This window comes from Brassica rapa, chromosome A07, assembly GCF_000309985.2.
Source record: "Brassica rapa cultivar Chiifu-401-42 chromosome A07, CAAS_Brap_v3.01, whole genome shotgun sequence".
NCBI lineage: Eukaryota > Viridiplantae > Streptophyta > Magnoliopsida > Brassicales > Brassicaceae > Brassica > Brassica rapa.
In genome coordinates this window covers 6823750-6845278 of record NC_024801.2, presented here as the reverse complement: position 1 = coordinate 6845278, position 21529 = coordinate 6823750, and the positions used below count along the sequence as shown (strand labels likewise).

General features: G+C 44.0%; 2 protein-coding genes and 1 non-coding gene across 3 annotated transcripts; 2 read left to right on the top strand and 1 right to left on the bottom strand.

Moving 5' to 3' along the window:
- Positions 1 to 1894: 1894 nt before the first annotated feature.
- Positions 1895 to 2001, bottom strand: LOC117126949. The gene has a single exon (XR_004449710.1). It is a non-coding gene; the product is annotated as a small nucleolar RNA R71 (small nucleolar RNA).
- Positions 2002 to 3170: 1169 nt separating this feature from the next.
- Positions 3171 to 4151, top strand: LOC117126807. The gene has a single exon (XM_033275922.1). It carries the CDS (start codon positions 3171 to 3173, stop codon positions 4149 to 4151), a length of 981 nt encoding a protein of 326 aa, XP_033131813.1.
- A 3145-nt stretch (positions 4152 to 7296) lies between these two features.
- Positions 7297 to 9986, top strand: LOC117126533. Its single transcript, XM_033274861.1, has 2 exons — positions 7297 to 7423; positions 7694 to 9986. The coding sequence occupies exon 2, from the start codon at positions 7694 to 7696 to the stop codon at positions 9122 to 9124; it is 1431 nt and encodes a 476-aa protein (XP_033130752.1). The 5' UTR covers positions 7297 to 7423; the 3' UTR covers positions 9125 to 9986.
- The last annotated feature ends 11543 nt before the right edge of the window (positions 9987 to 21529 follow it).

The window sequence follows — 21529 nt, the reverse complement described above, 5'->3', positions numbered from 1 at the left end:
ATGATATATGGTGTTTTTCACATCATTGTATAGGTGTTTTTGTATTGATTCGAGTCCATAATCCGAGTCAGTCTAGTCCTTTTTGATCTTTTACAGGTCTGGAGTTGGTAGAAGAATGAAGAGAGCGTGCTTGAAGAGAAGCTGTCCTTTTGGAGCATTTTGCGGAGAACACTCAAGACGAACAGTCCCGAGACTGTTCTCAAGCAGAACAAGCAGACGGAGTGATCCCGAGGTTGTTCCCGACAAATAAGGAAGCTTCTATTTTCGGGAATTAAGGCCTTGTTGCCCTAATTTCTTCTCTACCTATTGGCGCCTCCATATAAAGACGCCACCTATCCTATTTTATTTTCTTACGCTAGTTTTACAAGAGAGAACTATTAGCTTTTGCGATCTGCAACTTGTAAGGGAGAAGAATCCATTCTCTCATAGAGAAGACCTTCTGAAACCCTTGTTTACTACTCTATTATTATGCAAATTCATTCAGTATCTATGTGTTTGATTGCTTGCATCATGATGATTGAGTAGTGATGATCCAGCTCGCCTAGGGTTTTTAGGGTGTTGAAATATGAGCTAAACATAGATAAGCTATTCTTGATTATTCTTCATCCATACTATTCTTAAGGCTTCATTAATCTGATCACTTGATGTTAGATCCTAAGTTTATCACCTAGCTAACCGCTTAGGAGATAGCTTGACATGTATTGAATGAGCTTAGTATCCCTAATCAGCGAAGTAGATATTAGGGTAGTAGGGTAGTAAGTGAACTGATCGGACCTGACCTCTAAGGCTTGCAGTCGTTTCTCATCTCAACGACAGTTAGATGATGGGTCGACCAGCAAAGAGATCACCACCACGACAGTGGGGTGTTCCAGCTGAGTGATCCGAGTTCTAGAGTTCTAGAAAGCACTGCACCGCGCTTGAATAATTGTTTGGCTCTCGCTCAGCACCCAATGAAATACCCTAGGCTAGCCGCTTGTTAAATTGAATCAATCTCTAGTTTACTTGTTTTCCGCGTCACCAATTGAATTAAAAACCATTTTCTTCTTAGCTTGATATTGAAATTTATAAGAGTAAAGTGTAGACTGGTCCTCTGGATTGAATCTAAAGTACTATAATCACAACTGTTAACTTGGCAGTAGTAGCAAGATTCATATTTAGTGTATCAAGTTTTGGCGCCGTTGCGACGGGGACCAGATTTTTTTACCTCTACTTTTCGGTTTCATTTTAAGTCTAAGATATCTAACTCGCCTCTGTTTCTTTGTCACAGCTAATGATCCAGGTGCATGACCAGACAGTAGACATACTCGGAGCAACGCACAAGGACCATTGCATCAGCTCACTAACGAAGAACTAGCGAGATTAGAACGTCAGAACCGTCAACTGCCTAGACCTACAAGCACTAACATGGGCGATCATCAGGATGATCTTACTGCTACGTTTGCACTCATGCAACAACAGATGCAGCAGATGCAGCAAACTATCCAAGCGAACGCTGCAAACCAACGGAATGCACCGGAGGAAGTTGATCAGATTGGCCAGAGGAATCTCTTGCGTAATCTACCTGCTACGCGATCCGCCATCAACCCTCCACCTTGCACTAGACAAGACTTTGAGATCAAGCCCGCCTTGATAGGTCTGGTGCAGAGGAAGATCTTCAACGGACTTCCTGCAGCAGAAATACCGATGGACCACATTGAAAACTTTGAGAAGATGTGTGGGTTCACTAAGGCGAATGGAGTAGTACCACCAGATTACATCAAGTGTACTTTGTTCCCTTTCTCTCTCGATGGGAAGGCTGCTCGCTGGCTAGATTCCCTACCAACTGGATCGCTCACAATGGGAACAAGTCAGATCCGCTTTCTTGAGCCACTTCTACACGAAATCAAAGACGGCAGCTCTGAGACAGAAGATCGCCACCTTTAAACAGCTGGTAGATGAGCCGTTCTGCGACGCATGGGAGCGATTCAACGTCTACCGCAGAGAGTGCCCACATCACGGTTTTGAAGAAGATTATCTACTCGGAGTTGTTTTCTACGATGGAGTAGGTTGGGAGTACAGGAATGCTTTAAACTCAGCCAGTAACAGTATGGAGATTTCATGACCCAATCCACTCAAGGCGCTTTCGCGCTAATTGAGAACATGGCCTCAAGCTCAGCTGACAGCAACCGAGAGACTGACCGCACCCAAAAGGTGAACAGCATCGACAATAGCAAAATAGATGAGCTCTCTGCCAAGGTCGATCAGCTGATTAAGAGTAATCAGAACCATGTCTTCATCATGGAAGAGTCTCCTCAGGATAAAGGAACCAAGACTACATCAGAAGCGGACCAGGCGACTGAGGACCACCATGAGGTTAGCTATGTGAATGGGCAAGGATGGCAGTTTAAGAACTATCACCCGAACCCTAACGTGAGGAACAACCCCCACCTGTTCAACAACCCTAAACCCGATGGTAACACAGAAAATGCTCAAGGCAATCAGGTTCAGAACAGTGGCTACCAACGGGGGTATGGAAATCAAGGAAGAACCTTTGTCCTCAGCCCAGCTCAGAATACTCAGTTCCACAACCAGAAAAAACCGACTAACCAGCAGCCTGCACAGCCTGCTCAAACTGCTCCACAAGACGAGATGAAGAGTCTTGCCAATATGATGAGCCAGCTGCTCCAAGGACAACAGATTCAGGGAAAAGCACTGAATCAGGTCACAAACGACATCAATACCCGAATGAATCACATGTTCAATGACCTGAGTGCCAAATATGATAATGTCTCGAGCCATATGAGGCAGATGGATATTCAGATTGCTCAGACTGCTGAGAGTGTGAAGAGACAGCAAGGCACTCTTCCTGGAAAAACAGATAAAAATCCCAAGGAGTGTAATGCAGTCGCGCTTAGGAGTGGGAAGCAGTTAACTGATCTGGCACCCAAGAGATTCACAACAGCTGAAAAGGGGAAGCAGAAAGAATCAGAACAGCCACCTGTAACCGCACCAGCAGAGCGAGAAGAAGCAGAGCTTCCTGTTAAACATACTCCGACCACTACAGAGCAGCCTACTGTGGTTGTTCGCCCAGCGGCAGAACCTGTTTCCCCCGTGACTATGTGCCAAAGGTTCCGTACCCTGTTCCTGCTAAGGCCACACGCAAGGACAAGGAGGAGATGAAATGTAGGAAGATGCTGGAAGACTTAACAGTCAGACTCCCTCTCATGAGTGCAATCCAGATGATGCCATCCATGAGTAGCTTTGTGAAAGGACTAATTTCTGGAAAGATAACCGATGACAGTGAGTTCATGGTAGTCTCTAAAGAGTGCAGCGCTGTTCTCCAGAACAAAAGGATCAAGAAGCTAGGTGATCCTGGAAAATTTGTCCTATCCATCCAAATAGGGAGAACAGTCTTCTCGTGTTCGCTAGTCGATCTGGGATCAAGCATCAACCTCATGCCGTACTCTGTGGCTAAGCGCCTAGGATTCACAGATTTCAAACCTACCAGGATGTCCCTAGTGTTTGCTGATCGATCAGTGAAATCTCCAGTCGGAATTATCGAGGATATCCAGGTTCTGGTTGGGAACACACTTGTCCCTGCCGATTTCGTTGTTCTGGAACTTGAGGAAGAATCAAAGGATCCTCTGATCCTAGGCAGACCATTCCTATGCACTGTCGGAGCTATCATAGATGTGCGACAAGGAAAAATCGATCTCCACCTAGGAGACATTGTGATGAGGTTCGAGATGAATCAGATGCTCAAGAAACCTATGCTAGATGGACAAACCTTCACTGTCCAAGAGGAGGGTGATCCGCTGGAACCGAGTGATCAGATGATTGAGGAGATCCTAATAGATGATCCGCTGGAACTAGCTCTGACTAGAGCTGAAGCAGAACAGAATGTCCAGAACATCGACGCTGATGGGTACGCCAAGATGTTGGATTCCGCCAGAACCATGGAAAGATTAGTGGCATATCTTAGTCTGGGGGAGAAACTTGCCTCAGACTCATCGAGCTCGCCTGTTCCACCAAGTAGGAACAATGACCCGTGGAGTGAATCCAAAGCTCCAAAAGTCGAGCTCAAAACACTCCCTAAGGGGCTCAGGTACGCATTTCTTGGACAAAATTCTACATACCCAGTAATCGTAAATGCTGATCCTGAACAATGCTGAAACTGCTCTTCTCTTATGCGAACTTAGGAAATATCGAAAGGCATTAGGATATTCTAGCTGATATACCTGGCATTTCACCTGATCTGTGCATGCATAGAATACACCTAGAAGATGAATCAATGACTTCTGTAGAACATCAGAGGAGGTTAAACCCAAATCTGAAAGATGTTGTAAAGAAGGAGATAATGAAACTTCTAGAAGCTGGTGTAATTTATGCGATTTCTGATAGTAAGTGGGTTAGTCCTGTTCATGTAGTGCCTAAGAAAGGAGGGATCACTGTTATAACAAATGAAAAGAATGAATTAATCCCTACTAGAACAGTAACTGGTCATCGCATGTGCATTGATTTCCGTAAATTGAATGCTGCGACTCGCAAGGATCACTTTCCACTTCCCTTCATTGATCAAATGCTTGAAAGATTGGCTAACCACCCTTACTATTGCTTTTTAGATGGTTATTCAGGTTTCTTTCAGATTCCCATCCACCCAGACGATCAAGAAAAGACGACGTTCACATGTCCTTATGGAACATACGCCTACAGGAGAATGCCTTTCGGGCTGTGCAATGCTCCAGCGACCTTTCAACGCTGCATGATGTCAATTTTCACTGATCTAATTGAAGACATAATGGAAGTTTTCATGGACGATTTCAGCGTCTATGGGAGCTCCTTTAGTGTCTGTTTGTCAAACTTGTGCAGGGTTCTGAAGCGATGCGAGGAGAAGCATCTCGTGCTGAATTGGGAAAAATGCCATTTCATGGTCAGAGATGGGATTGTTCTAGGACATAAGATTTCAGAAAAAGGCATCGAAGTGGACAAGGCAAAGATCGATATCATGATGAGTCTGCAACCCCCAACTTCAGTGAGGGGAATAAAAAGCTTTTTGGGACATGCTGGTTTTTACAGAAGATTCATCCAGGACTTCTCGAGAATCGCAAGACCACTCACTAGACTGCTCTGCAAGGAAACAAAGTTCGATTTCGACAACGAGTGCTTAGCTTCATTTCACACGATCAAGGGAGCTCTTGTCAGTGCACCGGTTGTCCAACCCCCAGACTGGGACCTCCCTTTCGAGATCATGACGGACGCGAGTGACTTTGCAGTGGGAGCAGTGCTTGGACAGCGGAAGGATAAGAAGCTCCATGTGATCTACTACGCGAGCAAGACACTGGATGAAGCTCAATGTAGGTATGCCACCACAGAGAAGGAACTCCTGGCCATCGTCTATGCTTTTGAGAAGTTCCGATCATATCTGGTTGGGTCTAAGGTGATAGTCCACACGGATCATGCAGCTCTCAAGTACCTGCTCACGAAAAAAGATGCCAAACCGCGGCTCCTGAGATGGATTCTCCTCCTTCAGGAATTTGACCTGGAAATAAGAGACAAGAAAGGGGTAGAAAATGGAGTAGCGGACCACCTTTCCAGAATGAAAATAAACGATGATACAGTGATTGACGAAGAACAACCAGTGGAACACGTCAGTGCGATTGGTCTTTGCTACACGGAACAACCAATGCGCATAGAAACAGCTTGTTCTTCGCAACTAGAGCCGTTTGTGGCAACAATCCAGAAGCAATATCCTGATCTACCGTGGTTTGCTGAGATTGCAAATTTCTTAGCTGCTGAAAAGGAGCCTCAGAAGTTCACGGGGAACGAGAAGAGGAAATTCCTAAGAGAGGCAAGGCACTACTTCTGGGATGAGCCTTATCTATACCGACAATGCAAGGATGGGATCTTCAGACGATGTGTTCCGGAGGCTGAAATTCCAGGGATCCTGCACCACTGCCACGGATCTTCCTACGCTGGACACTTCGCCACATTCAAAACAGTCTCCAAAATTCTCCAAGCGGGATTCTGGTGGCCAACAATGTTCAGAGATGCTCACGCTTTCATATCCAGATGCAATGCATGCCAGCGAATGGGCAGTATCAGCAAAAGGAATGAGATGCCTCAGAACTACATATTGGAAGTTGAGGTGTTCGACTGCTGGGGGATAGATTTTATGGGACCTTTCCCACCTTCTCACAAAAACGAGTACATCCTGGTTGCAGTCGACTATGTCTCCAAGTGGGTAGAAGCAATTGCTAGTCCGACCAACGACGCACGAGTTGTAACCAAGATGTTCACCTCCATCATCTTTCCAAGATTTGGAGTACCTAGAGTGGTTATCAGCGATGGTGGAACTCACTTCATCAACAGAGTGTTCCAAGGATTACTGAACAAGAACGGCGTGAAACACAAGGTTGCAACCGCCTATCATCCTCAAACGAGTGGCCAAGTGGAAATTTCCAACAGAGAGATCAAGAACATTCTGCAGAAAACAGTCAATACCACGCGTAAGGACTGGTCCATCAAGCTTGACGACGCTCTCTGGGCCTACAGAACAGCCTATAAGACCCCATTAGGGACCACTCCCTATCATCTGGTTTATGGCAAGGCATGTCACCTACCTGTGGAGCTAGAGTATAAGGCAGCTTGGGCTGTTAAGCTGCTTAACTTCGATATCAAACCCGCTAAGGAGAGGCGAACAATTCAGATCCATGAGTTGGAAGAGATTAGGCATCTGGCCTATGAGAGCTCCAAAATCTACAAAGAAAAAACCAAGGCATTCCATGACAAACGGATCATCAGCAGAAGCTTTGCTCCGAATGATCAGGTCTTACTATTCAACTCAAGGATTAAGCTGTTCCCTGGAAAGCTAAAATCCAGATGGTCAGGACCTTTCACCATCAAGGAAGTTCGCCCCTATGGAGCTATCGTGTTGCTGGACACAAGAGGAGGAGAATTTGTTGTTAATGGGCAGCGTCTCAAGCCTTACCTTGCTGATACAACAATCGCTGAAGGTGTAGAAATACCCTTAAGTGATCCCCTTCAAGCCTAATCGGCTCACAAAAGTCAAGCTAGTGACTGAAAAGAAGCGCTTGGTGGGAGGCAACCCACTGGTGAGTGTAAATATTTCTTTTATTTCTAAAAAAAAAAAAAAAAACTAACTTGCAGGAAGAAAATCGAGCACTTCTCAGCAGAACACTCCGGCGCTTGTTCCACTGATTGTTCCCAAGTAAGTGCTCGAATAAAAAAAAAAAAAAGAGGAAAAGGGAAATGGCCTATTTAAGGCCCACTAACATTACCCCGCTTATATCTAGAGCCGCAAACCAACCTCAAAGAACCCTAAATCGAAAACTCTCATTTCATATTCTTCTTCATCGATTTTGCTCTAATCTCTTGGATCCTCTAGAGATCGGTTTGGTTTTGCAGGAACAACAATCCAATCAAGGTAACCGCTCAGATCCCCTTCCCCTTCGCGCATCCAAACACGGTTTGGAAGTGTCTCCTCGAATCCTCCTTACCTTTTGCTTAGCGATTGGTTCTTAGATTGTAGATATGAATTTGCGTTCTTGAGTGATTGCGATTGTGTTGGGAATTGATGGAAGTTGTAGGTTGTTAGAAATTGATGGACTTGGGCAAAATTGAGAGATTGGAACGTCCCATCGTTTCTGAACAACCGTTGGGCATGGCTAATTTGGAAATTGACTTTGTTTTGCAGATGCCTCCAAGAACAAGGAACCCTAAAGCACTCAAGGCCTCTCGCGGAGCAGCCACGCCTTCTCACTCCGCGAACGTCCCATCCTCCTACCCATGGCCAAACAAGGCTGAGGGTCAACCGATCAACATCAATGACCCACTACTCCTTGACTACAATTGTGAGGGATGGGACAAGGAGTCCGCAGCAAGATACAACAGGCTTCTCGCAGCAGAGATCCTGCCCACACGATTTGCTCACGCGGAGACCTTAGCTGCTCTTGGTCTCGAGTCTGATGTGTTCGAGACGCTCGACGTCATGGGCCTCGCTCCTCTCTGCTACCAAGCCCAAGTTCTCTATCCAGATTTGGTTCGGCAATTGCTCGCAACAGCTCAGATTACTTACCAGAACCCAACTGCGCCAACATACGAGAACTGCTACTTCTCCTTCATGGCTGACGGCAAGTTCTGCTCCATCTCTCTCCACGATCTAAACGAACTACTCGAGATCGCAGACACGCCAAGAGAGGTCTCAGTTGACAAAAAGTTCGCGCCAGCAAACGCCTTTTGGGATCTCATTGCGACAGGGAAGTTTACTTCTCGCAAGGCTTATCAGTCACAAATCCGAAACCCCACTCTGCGTATCATTGCCAAGATCGTCTCGAACATCCTATTCGCAAAGGAACACACCTCCAAGGTCACAAACGGAGAGCTGCAGGTTCTATACACCGGCCTCGAGGATGAAATCCGTAGAGACAGAGTCATACCGATACAGACTGTGAAAACAAACCCTGGATTCCTTCTCATCACGATGCTCTCCGAGCGCAAGGATTCCATGGTCCGAACGGAAGACAAGAAGGATCGCTGCGGCAGTGTTCTAACACCCTTGTTCAAACGCTTCAACATCGACCTGGGTTCCTACACGGTTGTTCCTGAGCTTGAGTACATTGACACCGCCTATTTGATCACGTGCCACATCCTGCGCGACGAAAGCACATACAAGTTCACAGACAAGGACGGGATCACTCTTTACTGCAAGCTCCCTCTTCCAGGGTTAACAGATTTTACAACCTTGGATAACATACTGTTCTTGCCACACGCAGAACACTTGTGCGTCGACCCCCGAGCGCCAATTCCAGATGAGAATGCGGCAGGGGATGATGTGGAGGACATCACTCCACCTGCTGATGGTGCTTACGACCTAGAGGACCTCACGGATGTTACAGATGACCACGCCTACAGACGTTGGATGGTGGACTCCCAGAAGAAGAACAACAGCCTCATGAAGAGGATCCTCAGAGCACTCACTGGAGGCTGCATCAGAAGCCAGGTTGAGCGGACAACGCAAGGAACAAGGCGCCCAGGCAAAGAACCAGCGGGCACTTCAGCTAGAGAAGAGAGACTTCCGAGGAACCGGAGAACAGCCGGCCACTCCAGCAGCGGCGATTCAGACTGAGTCCGAACGGACTATTCCTATTCCCTTGTTTTATCCATCTGAACTATTTATTTCCCTGCTATTTGTTTTTGGTTTGGTGTGTTTTAGCCTCCTCCGATTTATTTTCACAACCAGGGATGGTGTGAAGTAAGTCTGGGGGAGAAACTCTGTACGATTTCCATGTTTTTATTGAGTCAGTCCCTAGGATCGAGTCAGTCCAGTCAAACTTATTGTGGTAATCAGGACCTTATTTTGTGATGATTTCTTAACCACCTCGTGCTTTAACCTTCTTATTCAGTGACCTTAGCAGTGATGAAAGACCCACACATGGACCTGGAACACCCTGACTTATCTCTTTTGACACTCCAGAAGTTCTCCACCGATCAGGTTACACTGGGTAGACTCAACTCCACTATATCTGAACCTAATCTGGACTTTAATTCTTCATGTTATGGGTACTAGATCAGGGAAACGAGACCTATACTCAGGACTTCTTATCCTTTATATCCATCTTGCTGTTCCTGAGTAGCTAGCTCATCTTTAGCTAGTTCCCACCTTGTACCTTAGCCTTCATTCCAACTTCAGGCATTTGTTTTTCAGTGTTATATGTGCAGATATGTGCAAAAAGGTTGGAGAGGAAAGGATCAACGCAGCCTCTTACTCGTTACTGCTGCAGAAATTCAATCAGAAATGAGAACAAGCAGATCAAGGGACCAACTGCTCCATGACCAATGGATCGTGCAAGTATAGCAGAATGATGCGAATCAGATCCACCAGTGGCCTTCTCAAAATCACATGCTACCTCCTTCTTCGTCATCTCTATTTTCATACCATTCAGTAAAAAAAAAAAAAAAAAAAAAAAAAAAAAAAAAAAAAAAAATAATATCTATTACCTTTCATTTTTAGCATTTGACGATGGAGAAGGAGATGAGTTCAAGGGAACATGAGCCACTGGGAAGGCCAAGAAAGAGTTTAGGCTAATTTTGCAGAGAACATAGAAGGGAGCGAGCAGAGCAGTCTGATGACTGTTCCAGAACAGAGAGCAACCGTTCGAAAGAGAGCAAAAACGAGTAGAGGCTGTGGACATCAATGGATCCGTTCTCTCTTGCCATTTTGTGCGATATCCTGCATCCTCTAAGAAATCGGTAACCCCTAAACACTCTCAACTCCACCATTAAAAAGCCTGTTCCATACCTAGACCGTCCACCCTGAGTAGCGCCCATGACAAGAAGCTCACGAAAATTCTAATTGAACAAATGGAGTTTGGTCTCGAAAGTGTCGCTTTTTCAGGTCAAGATGTAGAGTAAGGAGCCGATCTGTGAACAGCGATCAGGGGTTTCCAGTAAGTGTGTGTGGTTCGAATCTACTGCTTGTATGGTTCAGAGATTTGTGGTAAGAGTATGGTTGCTGAGAATAAGCGAGTTCCCACACTTTCAAACTTTTCTCCTGTTCTTGATACTTGCCTTGTTCGAGGACAAACAAGGATCTAAGTCTGGGGGAATTGATATATGGTGTTTTTCACATCATTGTATAGGTGTTTTTGTATTGATTCGAGTCCATAATCCGAGTCAGTCTAGTCCTTTTTGATCTTTTACAGGTCTGGAGTTGGTAGAAGAATGAAGAGAGCGTGCTTGAAGAGAAGCTGTCCTTTTTGGAGCATTTTGCGGAGAACACTCAAGACGAACAGTCCCGAGACTGTTCTCAAGCAGAACAAGCAGACGGAGTGATCCCGAGGTTGTTCCCGACAAATAAGGAAGCTTCTATTTTCGGGAATTAAGGCCTTGTTGCCCTAATTTCTTCTCTACCTATTGGCGCCTCCATATAAAGACGCCACCTATCCTATTTTATTTTCTTACGCTAGTTTTTACAAGAGAACTATTAGCTTTTGCGATCTGCAACTTGTAAGGGAGAAGAATCCATTCTCTCATAGAGAAGACCTTCTGAACCCTTGTTTACTACTCTATTGATTATGCAATTTCATTCAGTATCTATGTGTTTGATTGCTTGCATCATGATTGAGTAGTGATCCAGCTCGCCTAGGGTTTTTAGGGTGTTGAAATATGAGCTAAACATAGATAAGCTATTCTTGATTATTCTTCATCCATACTATTCTTAAGGCTTCCATTAATCTGATCACTTGATGTTAGATCCTAAGTTTATCACCTAGCTAACCGCTTAGGAGATAGCTTGACATGTATTGAATGAGCTTAGTATCCCTAATCAGCGAAAGTAGATATTAGGGTAGTAAGTGAACTGATCGGACCTGACCTCTAAGGCTTGCAGTCGTTTCTCATCTCAACGACAGTTAGATGATGGGATCGACCAGCAAAGAGATCACCACCACGACAGTGGGGTGTTCCAGCTGAGTGATCCGAGTTCTAGAAAGTACTGCACCGCGCTTGAATAATTGTTTGGCTCTCGCTCAGCACCCAATGAAATACCCTAGGCTAGCCGCTTGTTAAATTGAATCAATCTCTAGTTTACTTGTTTTCCGCGTCACCAATTGAATTAAAAACCATTTTCTTCTTAGCTTGATATTGAAATTTATAAGAGTAAAGTGTAGACTGGTCCTCTGGATTGAATCTAAAGTACTATAATCACAACTGTTAACTTGGCAGTAGCAAAGATTCATATTTAGTGTATCATTCTCCACCACTTTATGTATCCAAATAAAGCTTCTTACAAAGTGATTCATCCTGCTTTGATTGGAACGACGAAGAAGCTGTCTTATTCCCAAACTGGGAAACTGGAATCACCTGACTTGAAAGTGGGATAACTTATTCATCTCAACTCCTATGAGATTTATTCAACTTCCTGGTGATTCTCCAGCACTTTATGTATCCAAATCAAGCTTCTTACAAAGTGATTCATCCTGCTTTGATTGGAATGACAAAGAAGGTGTCCTATTCCCAAACTGGGAAACTAGAATCACTTGATTTGAAAGTGGGATAACTTCTTCATCCCAACTCCTATGAGATTTATTCAACTTCCTGGTCATTCTACACCACTTTATGTATCCAAATCAAGCTTCTTACAAAGTGATTCACCCGGCTTTGATTGGAACGACGATGAAGCTGTTCTATTCCCAAACTGTGAAACTGGAATCACCTGACTTGAAAGTGGGATAACTTCTTCATCCCAACTCCTATGAGATTTATTCAACTTCCCGGTGATTCTCCACCACTTTATGTATCCAAATCAAGCTTCTTACAAAGTGATTCATCCTGCCTTGATTGGAACGACGAAGAAGCTGTCCTATTCCCAAACTGGGAAACTGGAATCACCTGATTTGAAAGTGGGATAACTTTTTCATCCCAACTCCTATGAGATTTATTCAACTTCCTGGTGATTCTCCACCACTTTATGTATCCAAATCAAGCTTCTTACTAAGTGATTCATCCTGCTTTGATTGGAACGACGAAGAAGCTTTTCTATTCCCAAACTGTGAAACTGGAATCACCTGATTTGAAAGTGGGATAACTTATTCATCCCAACTCCTATGAGATTTATTCAACTTCCTGGTGATTCTCCACCACTTTATGTATCCAAATCAAGCTTCTTACAAAGTGATTCATCCCGCCTTGATTGGAACGACGAAGAAGCTGTCCTATTCCCAAACTGGGAAACTAGAATCACTTGATTTGAAAGTGGGATAACTTCTTCATCCCAACTCCTATGAGATTTATTCAACTTCCTGGTGATTCTCCACCACTTTATGTATCCAAATCAAGCTTCTTACAAAGTGATTCATCCTGCTTTGATTGGAACGACGAAGAAGCTGTCTTATTCCCAAACTGGGAAACTGGAATCACCTGACTTGAAAGTGGGATAACTTTTTCATCCCAACTCCTATGAGATTTATTCAACTTCCTGGTCATTCTACACCACTTTATGTATCCAAATCAAGCTTCTTACAAAGTGATTCACCCGGCTTTGATTGGAACGACGATGAAGCTGTTCTATTCCCAAACTGTGAAACTGGAATCACCTGACTTGAAAGTGGGATAACTTCTTCATCCCAACTCCTATGAGATTTATTCAACTTCCTGGTGATTCTCCACCACTTTATGTATCCAAATCAAGCTTCTTACAAAGTGATTCATCCTGCCTTGATTGGAACGACGAAGAAGCTGTCCTATTCCCAAACTGGGAAACTGGAATCACCTGATTTGAAAGTGGGATAACTTTTTCATCCCAACTCCTATGAGATTTATTCAACTTCCTGGTGATTCTCCACCACTTTATGTATCCAAATCAAGCTTCTTACTAAGTGATTCATCCTGCTTTGATTGGAATGACGAAGAAGCTTTTCTATTCCCAAACTGTGAAACTGGAATCACCTGACTTGAAAGTGGGATAACTTCTTCATCCCAACTCCTATGAGATTTATTCAACTTCCTGGTGATTCTCCACCACTTTATGTATCCAAATCAAGCTTCTTACAAAGTGATTCATCCCGCCTTGATTGGAACGACGAAGAAGGTGTCATATTCCCAAACTGGGAAACTAGAATCACTTGATTTGAAAGTGGGATAACTTATTCATCCCAACTCCTATGAGATTAATTCAACTTCCTCGTGATTCTCCACCACTTTATGTATCCAAATCAAGCTTCTTACAAAGTGATTCATCCTGCTTTGATTGGAACGACGAAGAAGCTGTCTTATTCCCAAACTGGGAAACTGGAATCACCTGACTTGAAAGTGGGATAACTTTTTCATCCCAACTCCTATGAGATTTATTCAACTTCCTGGTCATTCTAAAATCCTTCCATCCATTGCACGTGCATTGCCTTCTGGGTCCCTGAAAATACCAAATTCATCAGGTGTTAAAAAACTGTAATCAATGTTTGCATAATTATTAAATTTAGAAATAGAAAGATTAGGGTTTAGAGTAGTATCAATTGATGTAGATACTGTTATATCGATCGATGGCAGAGTAATTTCTGCATAACTTTTGTTCTTGAGATGATTGCTCATCATGGATTTTTCTGTTGATGTAGAAGGAAGAGTATTGATCTTTTTTGCTTGTGTGTTTGCTCTGATGTGTGTAGGTTGTTTCGGGGGTGCAAAACGATTTATATAGGTATCTATAAACCTAGTTGGGGAGGGAATATTCTCCTGCTCCTGAATTTTCGCTGCGGCACAAATATCGATCGATGTTCCAGTACGTGTGTCGATCGATGTGAGCGGTTGTTTTGCTGGACGAGGGTGGGTATCGACCGATGTGGAGTGCACAGCGGCAAACGATGTTGGAAACGTGTTGGTGAACTTATGTGCTTCAAGTCTTTCATCCTGCAAAGACATTTCTATTGCACGTTCTTTCCAATAATCCTCATCGTATTCCTCGGTATGTTCCTCATTAGGTGAAGTAATTACATTGTCAACTGCAAAACTTTCATGGAAACCACTGTCTGTCCAACTGCCTATGGAATAATCATCATGTCCTCTCTTGCTTGGAGGTTGGAAGGCAAAGTGTTGGTAACAATGATTAGGTGAAGCGAAATGGTCAACTTGGTGCATTACGTCGAATGACGTGTTGTTTCGGTCATCGGTCACCGTTGACACATTGGAATCGATCGATGGAAAGGTTGGGGTGTCGATCGATTCCGAATACTCTGCTTCGTACTCTGATTCATACCCTGCTCTACAATGGCATGCGCCAATGAAGCCAAGTTCTTTCCCATAATCCACAGAATTAATGACCTTTCTTTTAGGTCGGATGGGGTCGTAGTGGATGTTTGGGTTTATGAGCGTTAGACACAATTTGTTTTTGTTCATGTCACATACAGCTCCTACTGTAGCTAGGAAAGATCTTCCAAGCAGAAGTGAAGAGTTCCAGTTAAGCTCGATGTCTAGGACATGAAAATCTACATGGACAAGGGCATTACCAATCTGTACCTCCAGATCTTTTATGATTCCTCCTGATCGTTTCTCTGAAAGATCCACGAAGGTGAAGGATTCCGTTGAAGGTTCGATGGTCAAACCAAGCTGGTCTGCCATGATCCTAGGGAGGATACTAACTGATGCTCCTGTGTCACACATTGAATGGGGAAATTCAACACCCTTGACTACGCATGGTATTGCAAACTTCTCAGGATCACTCTTCTTCGTCAATGTGATCCTGTGCTTCATCTTCTCTCTGACTTGATGAAACATTCTTCTAATGTCCTCCTCAGTTACCTTTGTTTCTCTGAAGAACATCCACAACCGGTGTGTGAATTAAGCTTCATCAAAAGGTTTTTCGATTGGGATTCTGAGGACTATTTTAGTGAAACCATCCATCTCCTTATCGTTAGCTTCCCGCTTAAGGTTTTTAGGAATCTTCTCCTTTCTTTTCCTTAACCTTCTCCCTTCAGATTCTTGTTCTTCTTGAACTGATTCTGGTGAACTATTTAAAGGGTTGGGTTTTGGTTCGGGTGGATTTGCTAACGGTTTAGGTGGTGGTCTGAGTGCGTTGATGTAATCATTATCGATTGAGCGTAACCGCACTCGGTATGTCAGAGGTGTCTGTCGATCGATGGGAGGTGTGTTGTGACGATCGACCTCGGACTCACTCTGTCGATCGATGGTTGGCTCAACCGATCGATCGATTTTATCATAGAAAGGGGAGGGTGGGTGAGGATGCTTAGATGCGAATTCTTCATGAGTTAGAATCCGAACCACATTGCATTCAGTCGATTTGGCAGACGACGTCGATCGATGACTGGAGTAATCCGTCCATCAATCTTCATCATGGTCTGTCGATCGATGCGAGTTCATCGACATCGGTCGACACCATTGGGATCCGCCGAGACTCATGGAGTTTTCGATTTCGAAGTCTCCTTCCTCAAGCTTTTCATTTCTCACCACTTGCCAGAAATCATCATCTATGATGGCATTTACGTGGTGTTTCCCTTTGTCGGCTCCTGCCTCTCTAGCGAAAGCTTCTTGCCTCTTTATAGTCTCGCCCGTCTGAATTACTTGGGTTTCAAGTTTTCTAACCTGAGTCCCTAAGGTCTCGATTTTGGTGTTCAGATTGTTATAGGCGGAGTCTATTTTACCGTTGAAATCCACGGTGATTTGTTGTTGTCCCAACAGTACTCGATCAAGCATTTCTTCGATCTTGCTTTCCTGAGTCTGGGTGGTGGATTTTGGTAGTAAGAGTTCGAGTATCTTTTGTTGTTGTTGAAGGGTTTTTGAAATTGTGAATTTTGGTTACTTCTTTGGCCATTTCCAAAGAAGTTTATGGTTCCGCCCCGGTTTCAAAATTTCTGGAATCCGGTACCTCCGATGTAGTTCACATTTTCTTCTCCTTCCGTATCTGCTACTTCTCCTTCAGCTGAACAGACTTGCTTCCTAAGAAGCTCGTGCACCACATCTAACTTAGCTCTTACTTCGTCCATCTGTTCCTTCCCGATAGAGGCTACAGACTTCTTCCGTTCAGAGTCAGTGTTTTTGGTGCTGCTGCTGTTAGCAATATTTTCGATAAGTCTCACAGCTTCCAACGGATTCCGAGTAGTGAAGTTTCCTTCACTCGCCGTATCAAGGGCCATTTGATACTGTAAGGCGAGACCTCGGAAGAAAGTGCTTAGCAGCTGCACTTTGTTAAATCTGTGGTATGGACAGTCTCGCTGGAAGAACCTAAATCTAATCCACGCATCTTTGTAGGACTCTCCAGCCTTCTGCGAGAATGTGGAAATTTTGTTCCGAAGTTCTTCAGCGCGCGCCTCATCGAAGAAGTTTTCGTAAGAAAGCATTCTTGATGTCGCTCCAGGATGTTAAAGATCATGTGGGTTGCTGCCTAAGCCAGTGCATCGCTTCTCCATTCAGCGTGTATCTGAAGAGCTTGCACAGCAGGTAATCTTCGGGGACTCCTTCCATCCGAATAGCAGCGATTAGATCCTCGAACCGTTCCAAATGGTCCATAGGATGCTCGTGCGGTAACCCAGAGTAGGGTATCTGCGACACGAGAGTGTAGTATTGAGGCTTCAGCTCGAAATTCTGCTTCTGGATCTCCGGAAGTCGAATAGCTGATCTGTTGGAATAGTACTCATCTGGGCGATTGTAGTCGGCCAGTGGTTTCGATCGAGCGTCCTCATCTACAGGTTGAGCAGCTCCTGTAGCATCAGCATCAGGGATTACAGTTCCCTGAGCATGTTGGGGTCAAAATCGGTCACGACGGAACCAATGTCTGAAAGTCCGTAAAAATCAGCATAAACGTTTTTATGAAAAGTAATCTTCGTAAAGATATCTTTACGAAGAGCCTTGCAGTAAAATCTCGTCCAAATCTCAATCGAACCACTAAATTCCGATTGTCTGAAGGCAACGAACATGTATCCAAATCGGCCACGGACAAGCTCGAGTATGGAAATCAGACCGCGGACAAGCCAAGCTCGATCGGTACGCGGCGACCAAGCATGCACACAGCTTCGCAGGTTAGGCAGGTTAGGTGAGTTAGGCGGAATTAATGGTTGAAAAGGTCTGTGGTAAGTGATCTTCTCGCTCTCCTAAAAGTAGAAAACGCGATAAGATTGGGGCTGCAACTTATGACGGCTGCCTACGTACCCTTGTTGAAGGGATCAAGCCTTACGTAGTTCGTCTTGGAGTTAAGGTTCTTATGACTAGTTTTCCAGTAGGACCTTTATGGTCTAGTTTTTATGTAGCGGTTATAAGGCGTGTTGCTGCCGATGGAATTTTGTATGGGTGTAGAGGGAAGACTACGAGTTGTCGTCTCGTAATCTAACTATGTGGGAATTGCCATATCCGTGATCTGTTTCGAGAGTTTTCCGCAGTGTGTAATCTTGCGGGATTTTCTGAAGACGTTCGAATATTGGCAAAGAGACAAATTTTGGGATCTCGTATCAGGGTGTTTGATACTATGCCTAGAGATGTTAGAGACCAGTGCGCTGGGTTTTGGGCAAGACCTAGGTTTACTCCTGGTTTTAGAGGGTGCGATGATTAATTCGACTTACGTATCCCGTTTCAGTTTCATCCTGATTCCATACCGATTTAAAGTCCGCGATAGGTTCTCGGCTTATACGACTTGTATGGTTGGAATCGAGCATCTCTCCGGAGACCGGAAGTGCTGGACCAAAATTTCGGAATTCTTTTATAGCGCTATTATCCTTGTGTCGGATGTAAGAGAGTCATCTTCTACGAGATGGCTAAGTCTGTTTAGGACGTTAAGAGTTTGTTGTGATCAGCAACAAACTTAATGGTAAAAATTACTATTTTGAGTCTTCGCGAAGAATATTTTTTGAGAAGAAGTTAGTGCGTATGACTGTCTGGTCTTCCATGAAGGTGTTTTTATCGAGGAAGGAAATTACGTAGAAGAACTAATTTTCAGGCGTCCGCGACGTCTCTCGATGCTGAAGATTTGTTATTCTTTCGTATGCCACGTTTCGTGCTTGAAATGTTCGCGGGCTTTGAAGATATTTCGTGATGTTGCGAGGGTTTAGTATTAGCCCTGTGTTTGAGAAACATTCTGGTTTGACTATGAATGTTCGCAGCCAAAAATTGTTGTTCCTGCTCGGATGCTAATAGTTTTATTTGCGATCGAGGAATTATGACTGAGGTGTCGTGTAAATTTGTTCATGGGAACAAGCGTTTTCCTTCATGGTGCTTTGTGAAGAGTTGGCCTTCCGAGATGTATTTCGTGCATTTTTTAGGATGTTTCGTATAGCTCTAGAAGCTTTGTTACGAATTTTTCCTTACATGCCGCGTATTATGGTTAAAACGTTGCGGGCTTAAAGTGAATTGTGGAGCGTATTGAACTTGGTCAATTTTCGAAAAGTTTAGATTTTCCGTTAACCGTTTGGTTGTTAGGACTTAGTTTCGTTACGAAGAATTTATCATATGATTTCCGACTATGGGCTATATGATAATTTATCATATCGTATAACCGATTTTACGAAGGTCGTAAATCAGTGATATGTATACATATGTCAAAGTAGCATTGTTTCTGCGATTTTTTACGAGAAACGTTCCCGCCGTGATTTTGATCTTAGGTGAAAGTTGCTTGGAGTTACTCATGGAGTGTTACCGAAGTTTATTTCAATACGATCTAGTCGCAGAACGTTTTTCATAGGTTTTTCGAGAGGATTCTCATGACACATTCGTTTCTTGAACGAACTGGTCAACCAGAGGTGGATCTAGCTAACCATAGGGAGGAAAGTGCTCCTTTTAATGTGCACGATGTTACATCTATTCTCGAGTTTTCTTCGTCGTAAATGTTTTCGATGCTTTTCCGTGACTTACTTGGTACAACGGAAACTGAAAGAAATGCTTTGGTGATTGAAGATTTCTCGTAAAAATTTTTAAAACGAAACTAGGCTTTTTGAAGCCGGAAAAGGCTTCAATACTTTGGCTAATCGTCGAGTTTCAGTTTGATATTGGTACAAGTTTTCTGTACGCATGATTGCGACAAGAAATGATGTATAGTTGTTGAGATTATGTTCATGATCGTCTGGATATGTTGCTAGCGTTTAGACGAATATTAAGATTGTCGTTTGCCTATTCTTGACGATTTGCAGAAGTTTTTGAAGTTTGGGAGTATACGAGTATAGTATACGTACCTACTGCCCCCCTTTTTTTTACGAAAGAAAAACGGTTGAACCGATACTTTGAAGGGTTGTGTACGTTTCCTCTTCTGATGTTTGGAATGATCGATAATTCGGGACGATTTATAGACGACGCTTGGACTGTGATTTGGTTGTTTCCACGTTGACGACTTGGGATATGTCGGTTCCGAGAAAATTGCCAGAAACGAATCGGTTTTAAGACGACGTTCATGTCTCTAACTTTTTCTCTCTTTAGGAAGCGAGCTTGATATGCGTGGCGATCGTTTCTCAACTTTCGGAGAGTTTAGGTCGGTTTGCAAGATCTTAGTTCTCTCGAAGATGCAGTTTTGTCTCTTCTCAGTTTTGCTTGCTCAAATCCCTTTCCTCTTCTCGTGTATGTTCGCCATTTCCGATATTGGTGTTTATCCTTTGAAACTTGACATTTATCTTCCAAACTTGACTGTTATCTTCTCCTTAGGTAAGAAGTCGATTTTTGTAAAAAGGTTCAACGTAATCGTATAGTTAAGGCGGCTAAGATGTTAAGTTAACCGTTGCCGTTTTATACGGTTAATCTGAATTCATGCGAGAAAACAAGTCTTTGCGGTTTTTTTATCGTAAAGTTTCAATGGTAACTCCGATAGAAACAAGAGACGTTTCGATCGAGATTTGAAGGAGAATACAAAGCTGGAGGTAAGGGCGAGTAGGAGCAAGCGGAGGAGTTTAGACGAGTCTTATTTGTTTTTGTCGTAAAATCTCGACGGAAACTCCGATTGAGACGAAACGAAAAGTGTTTCGATCGGGATTCAAAAGAGAACACAGAGGAGGAGCTTTTTGAAGCCTGAAAGATCTCAATGTAGCGAGCTGGGGGTCTGATAGGTCGCTACGTAGCGAGTGGAAGCAAGCCAGGAAGAGTCCTACTTGTTTTCGTCGTAAAATCTCAACGGAAACTCCGATTGAGACGAAACGAAAAGCGTTTCGATGAGGATTCAAAATAGAATCCAAAGGAGGACCTTTTTGAGGCCTTACAGGTCCCTACGTAGCGACTGACGGCCTGACAGGTCGCTACGTAGCGAGTGGAAGCAGGCCAAGAAGAGTCCTACTTGTTTTCGCCGTAAAATCTCAACGGAAACTCCGATTGAGACGCTACGAAAAGCGTTTCGATGAGGATTCAAAAGAGAACCCAAAGGAGGACCTTTCTGAGGCCTTACAGGTCGCTATGTTGCGACTGACGGCCTGACAGGTCGCTACGTAGCGAGTGGAAGCAAGCCAAGAAGAGTCCTACTTGTTTTCATCGTAAAATCTCAACGGAAACTCCGATTGAGACGAAACAAAAAGCGTTTCGATGAGGATTCAAAAGAGAACCCAATGGAGGACCTTTCTGAGGTCTTACAGGTCGCTACGTAGCGACTGACGGCCTGACAGGTCGCTACGTAGCGAGTGGAAGCAAGCCAAGAAGAGTCCTACTTGTTTTCGTCGTAAAATCTCAACGGAAACTCCGATTGAGACGAAACGAAAAGCGTGGCGATGAGGATTCACAAGAGAACCCAAAGGAGGACCTTTCTGAGGCCTTACCGGTCGCTACGTAGCGACTGACGGCCTGACAGGTCGCTACGTAGAGAGTGGAAGCAAGCCAAGAAGAGTCCTACTTGTTTTCGTCGTAAAATCTCAACGGAAACTCCGATTGAGACGAAGCGAAAAGTGTGGCGATGAGGATTCACAAGAGAACCCAAAGGAGGACCTTTCTGAGGCCTTACCGGTCGCTACGTAGCGACTGACGGCCTGACAGGTCGCTACGTAGCGAGTGGAAGCAAGCCAAGAAGAGTCCTACTTGTTTTCGTCGTAAAATCTCAACGGAAACTCCGATTGAGACGAAACGAAAAGCGTGG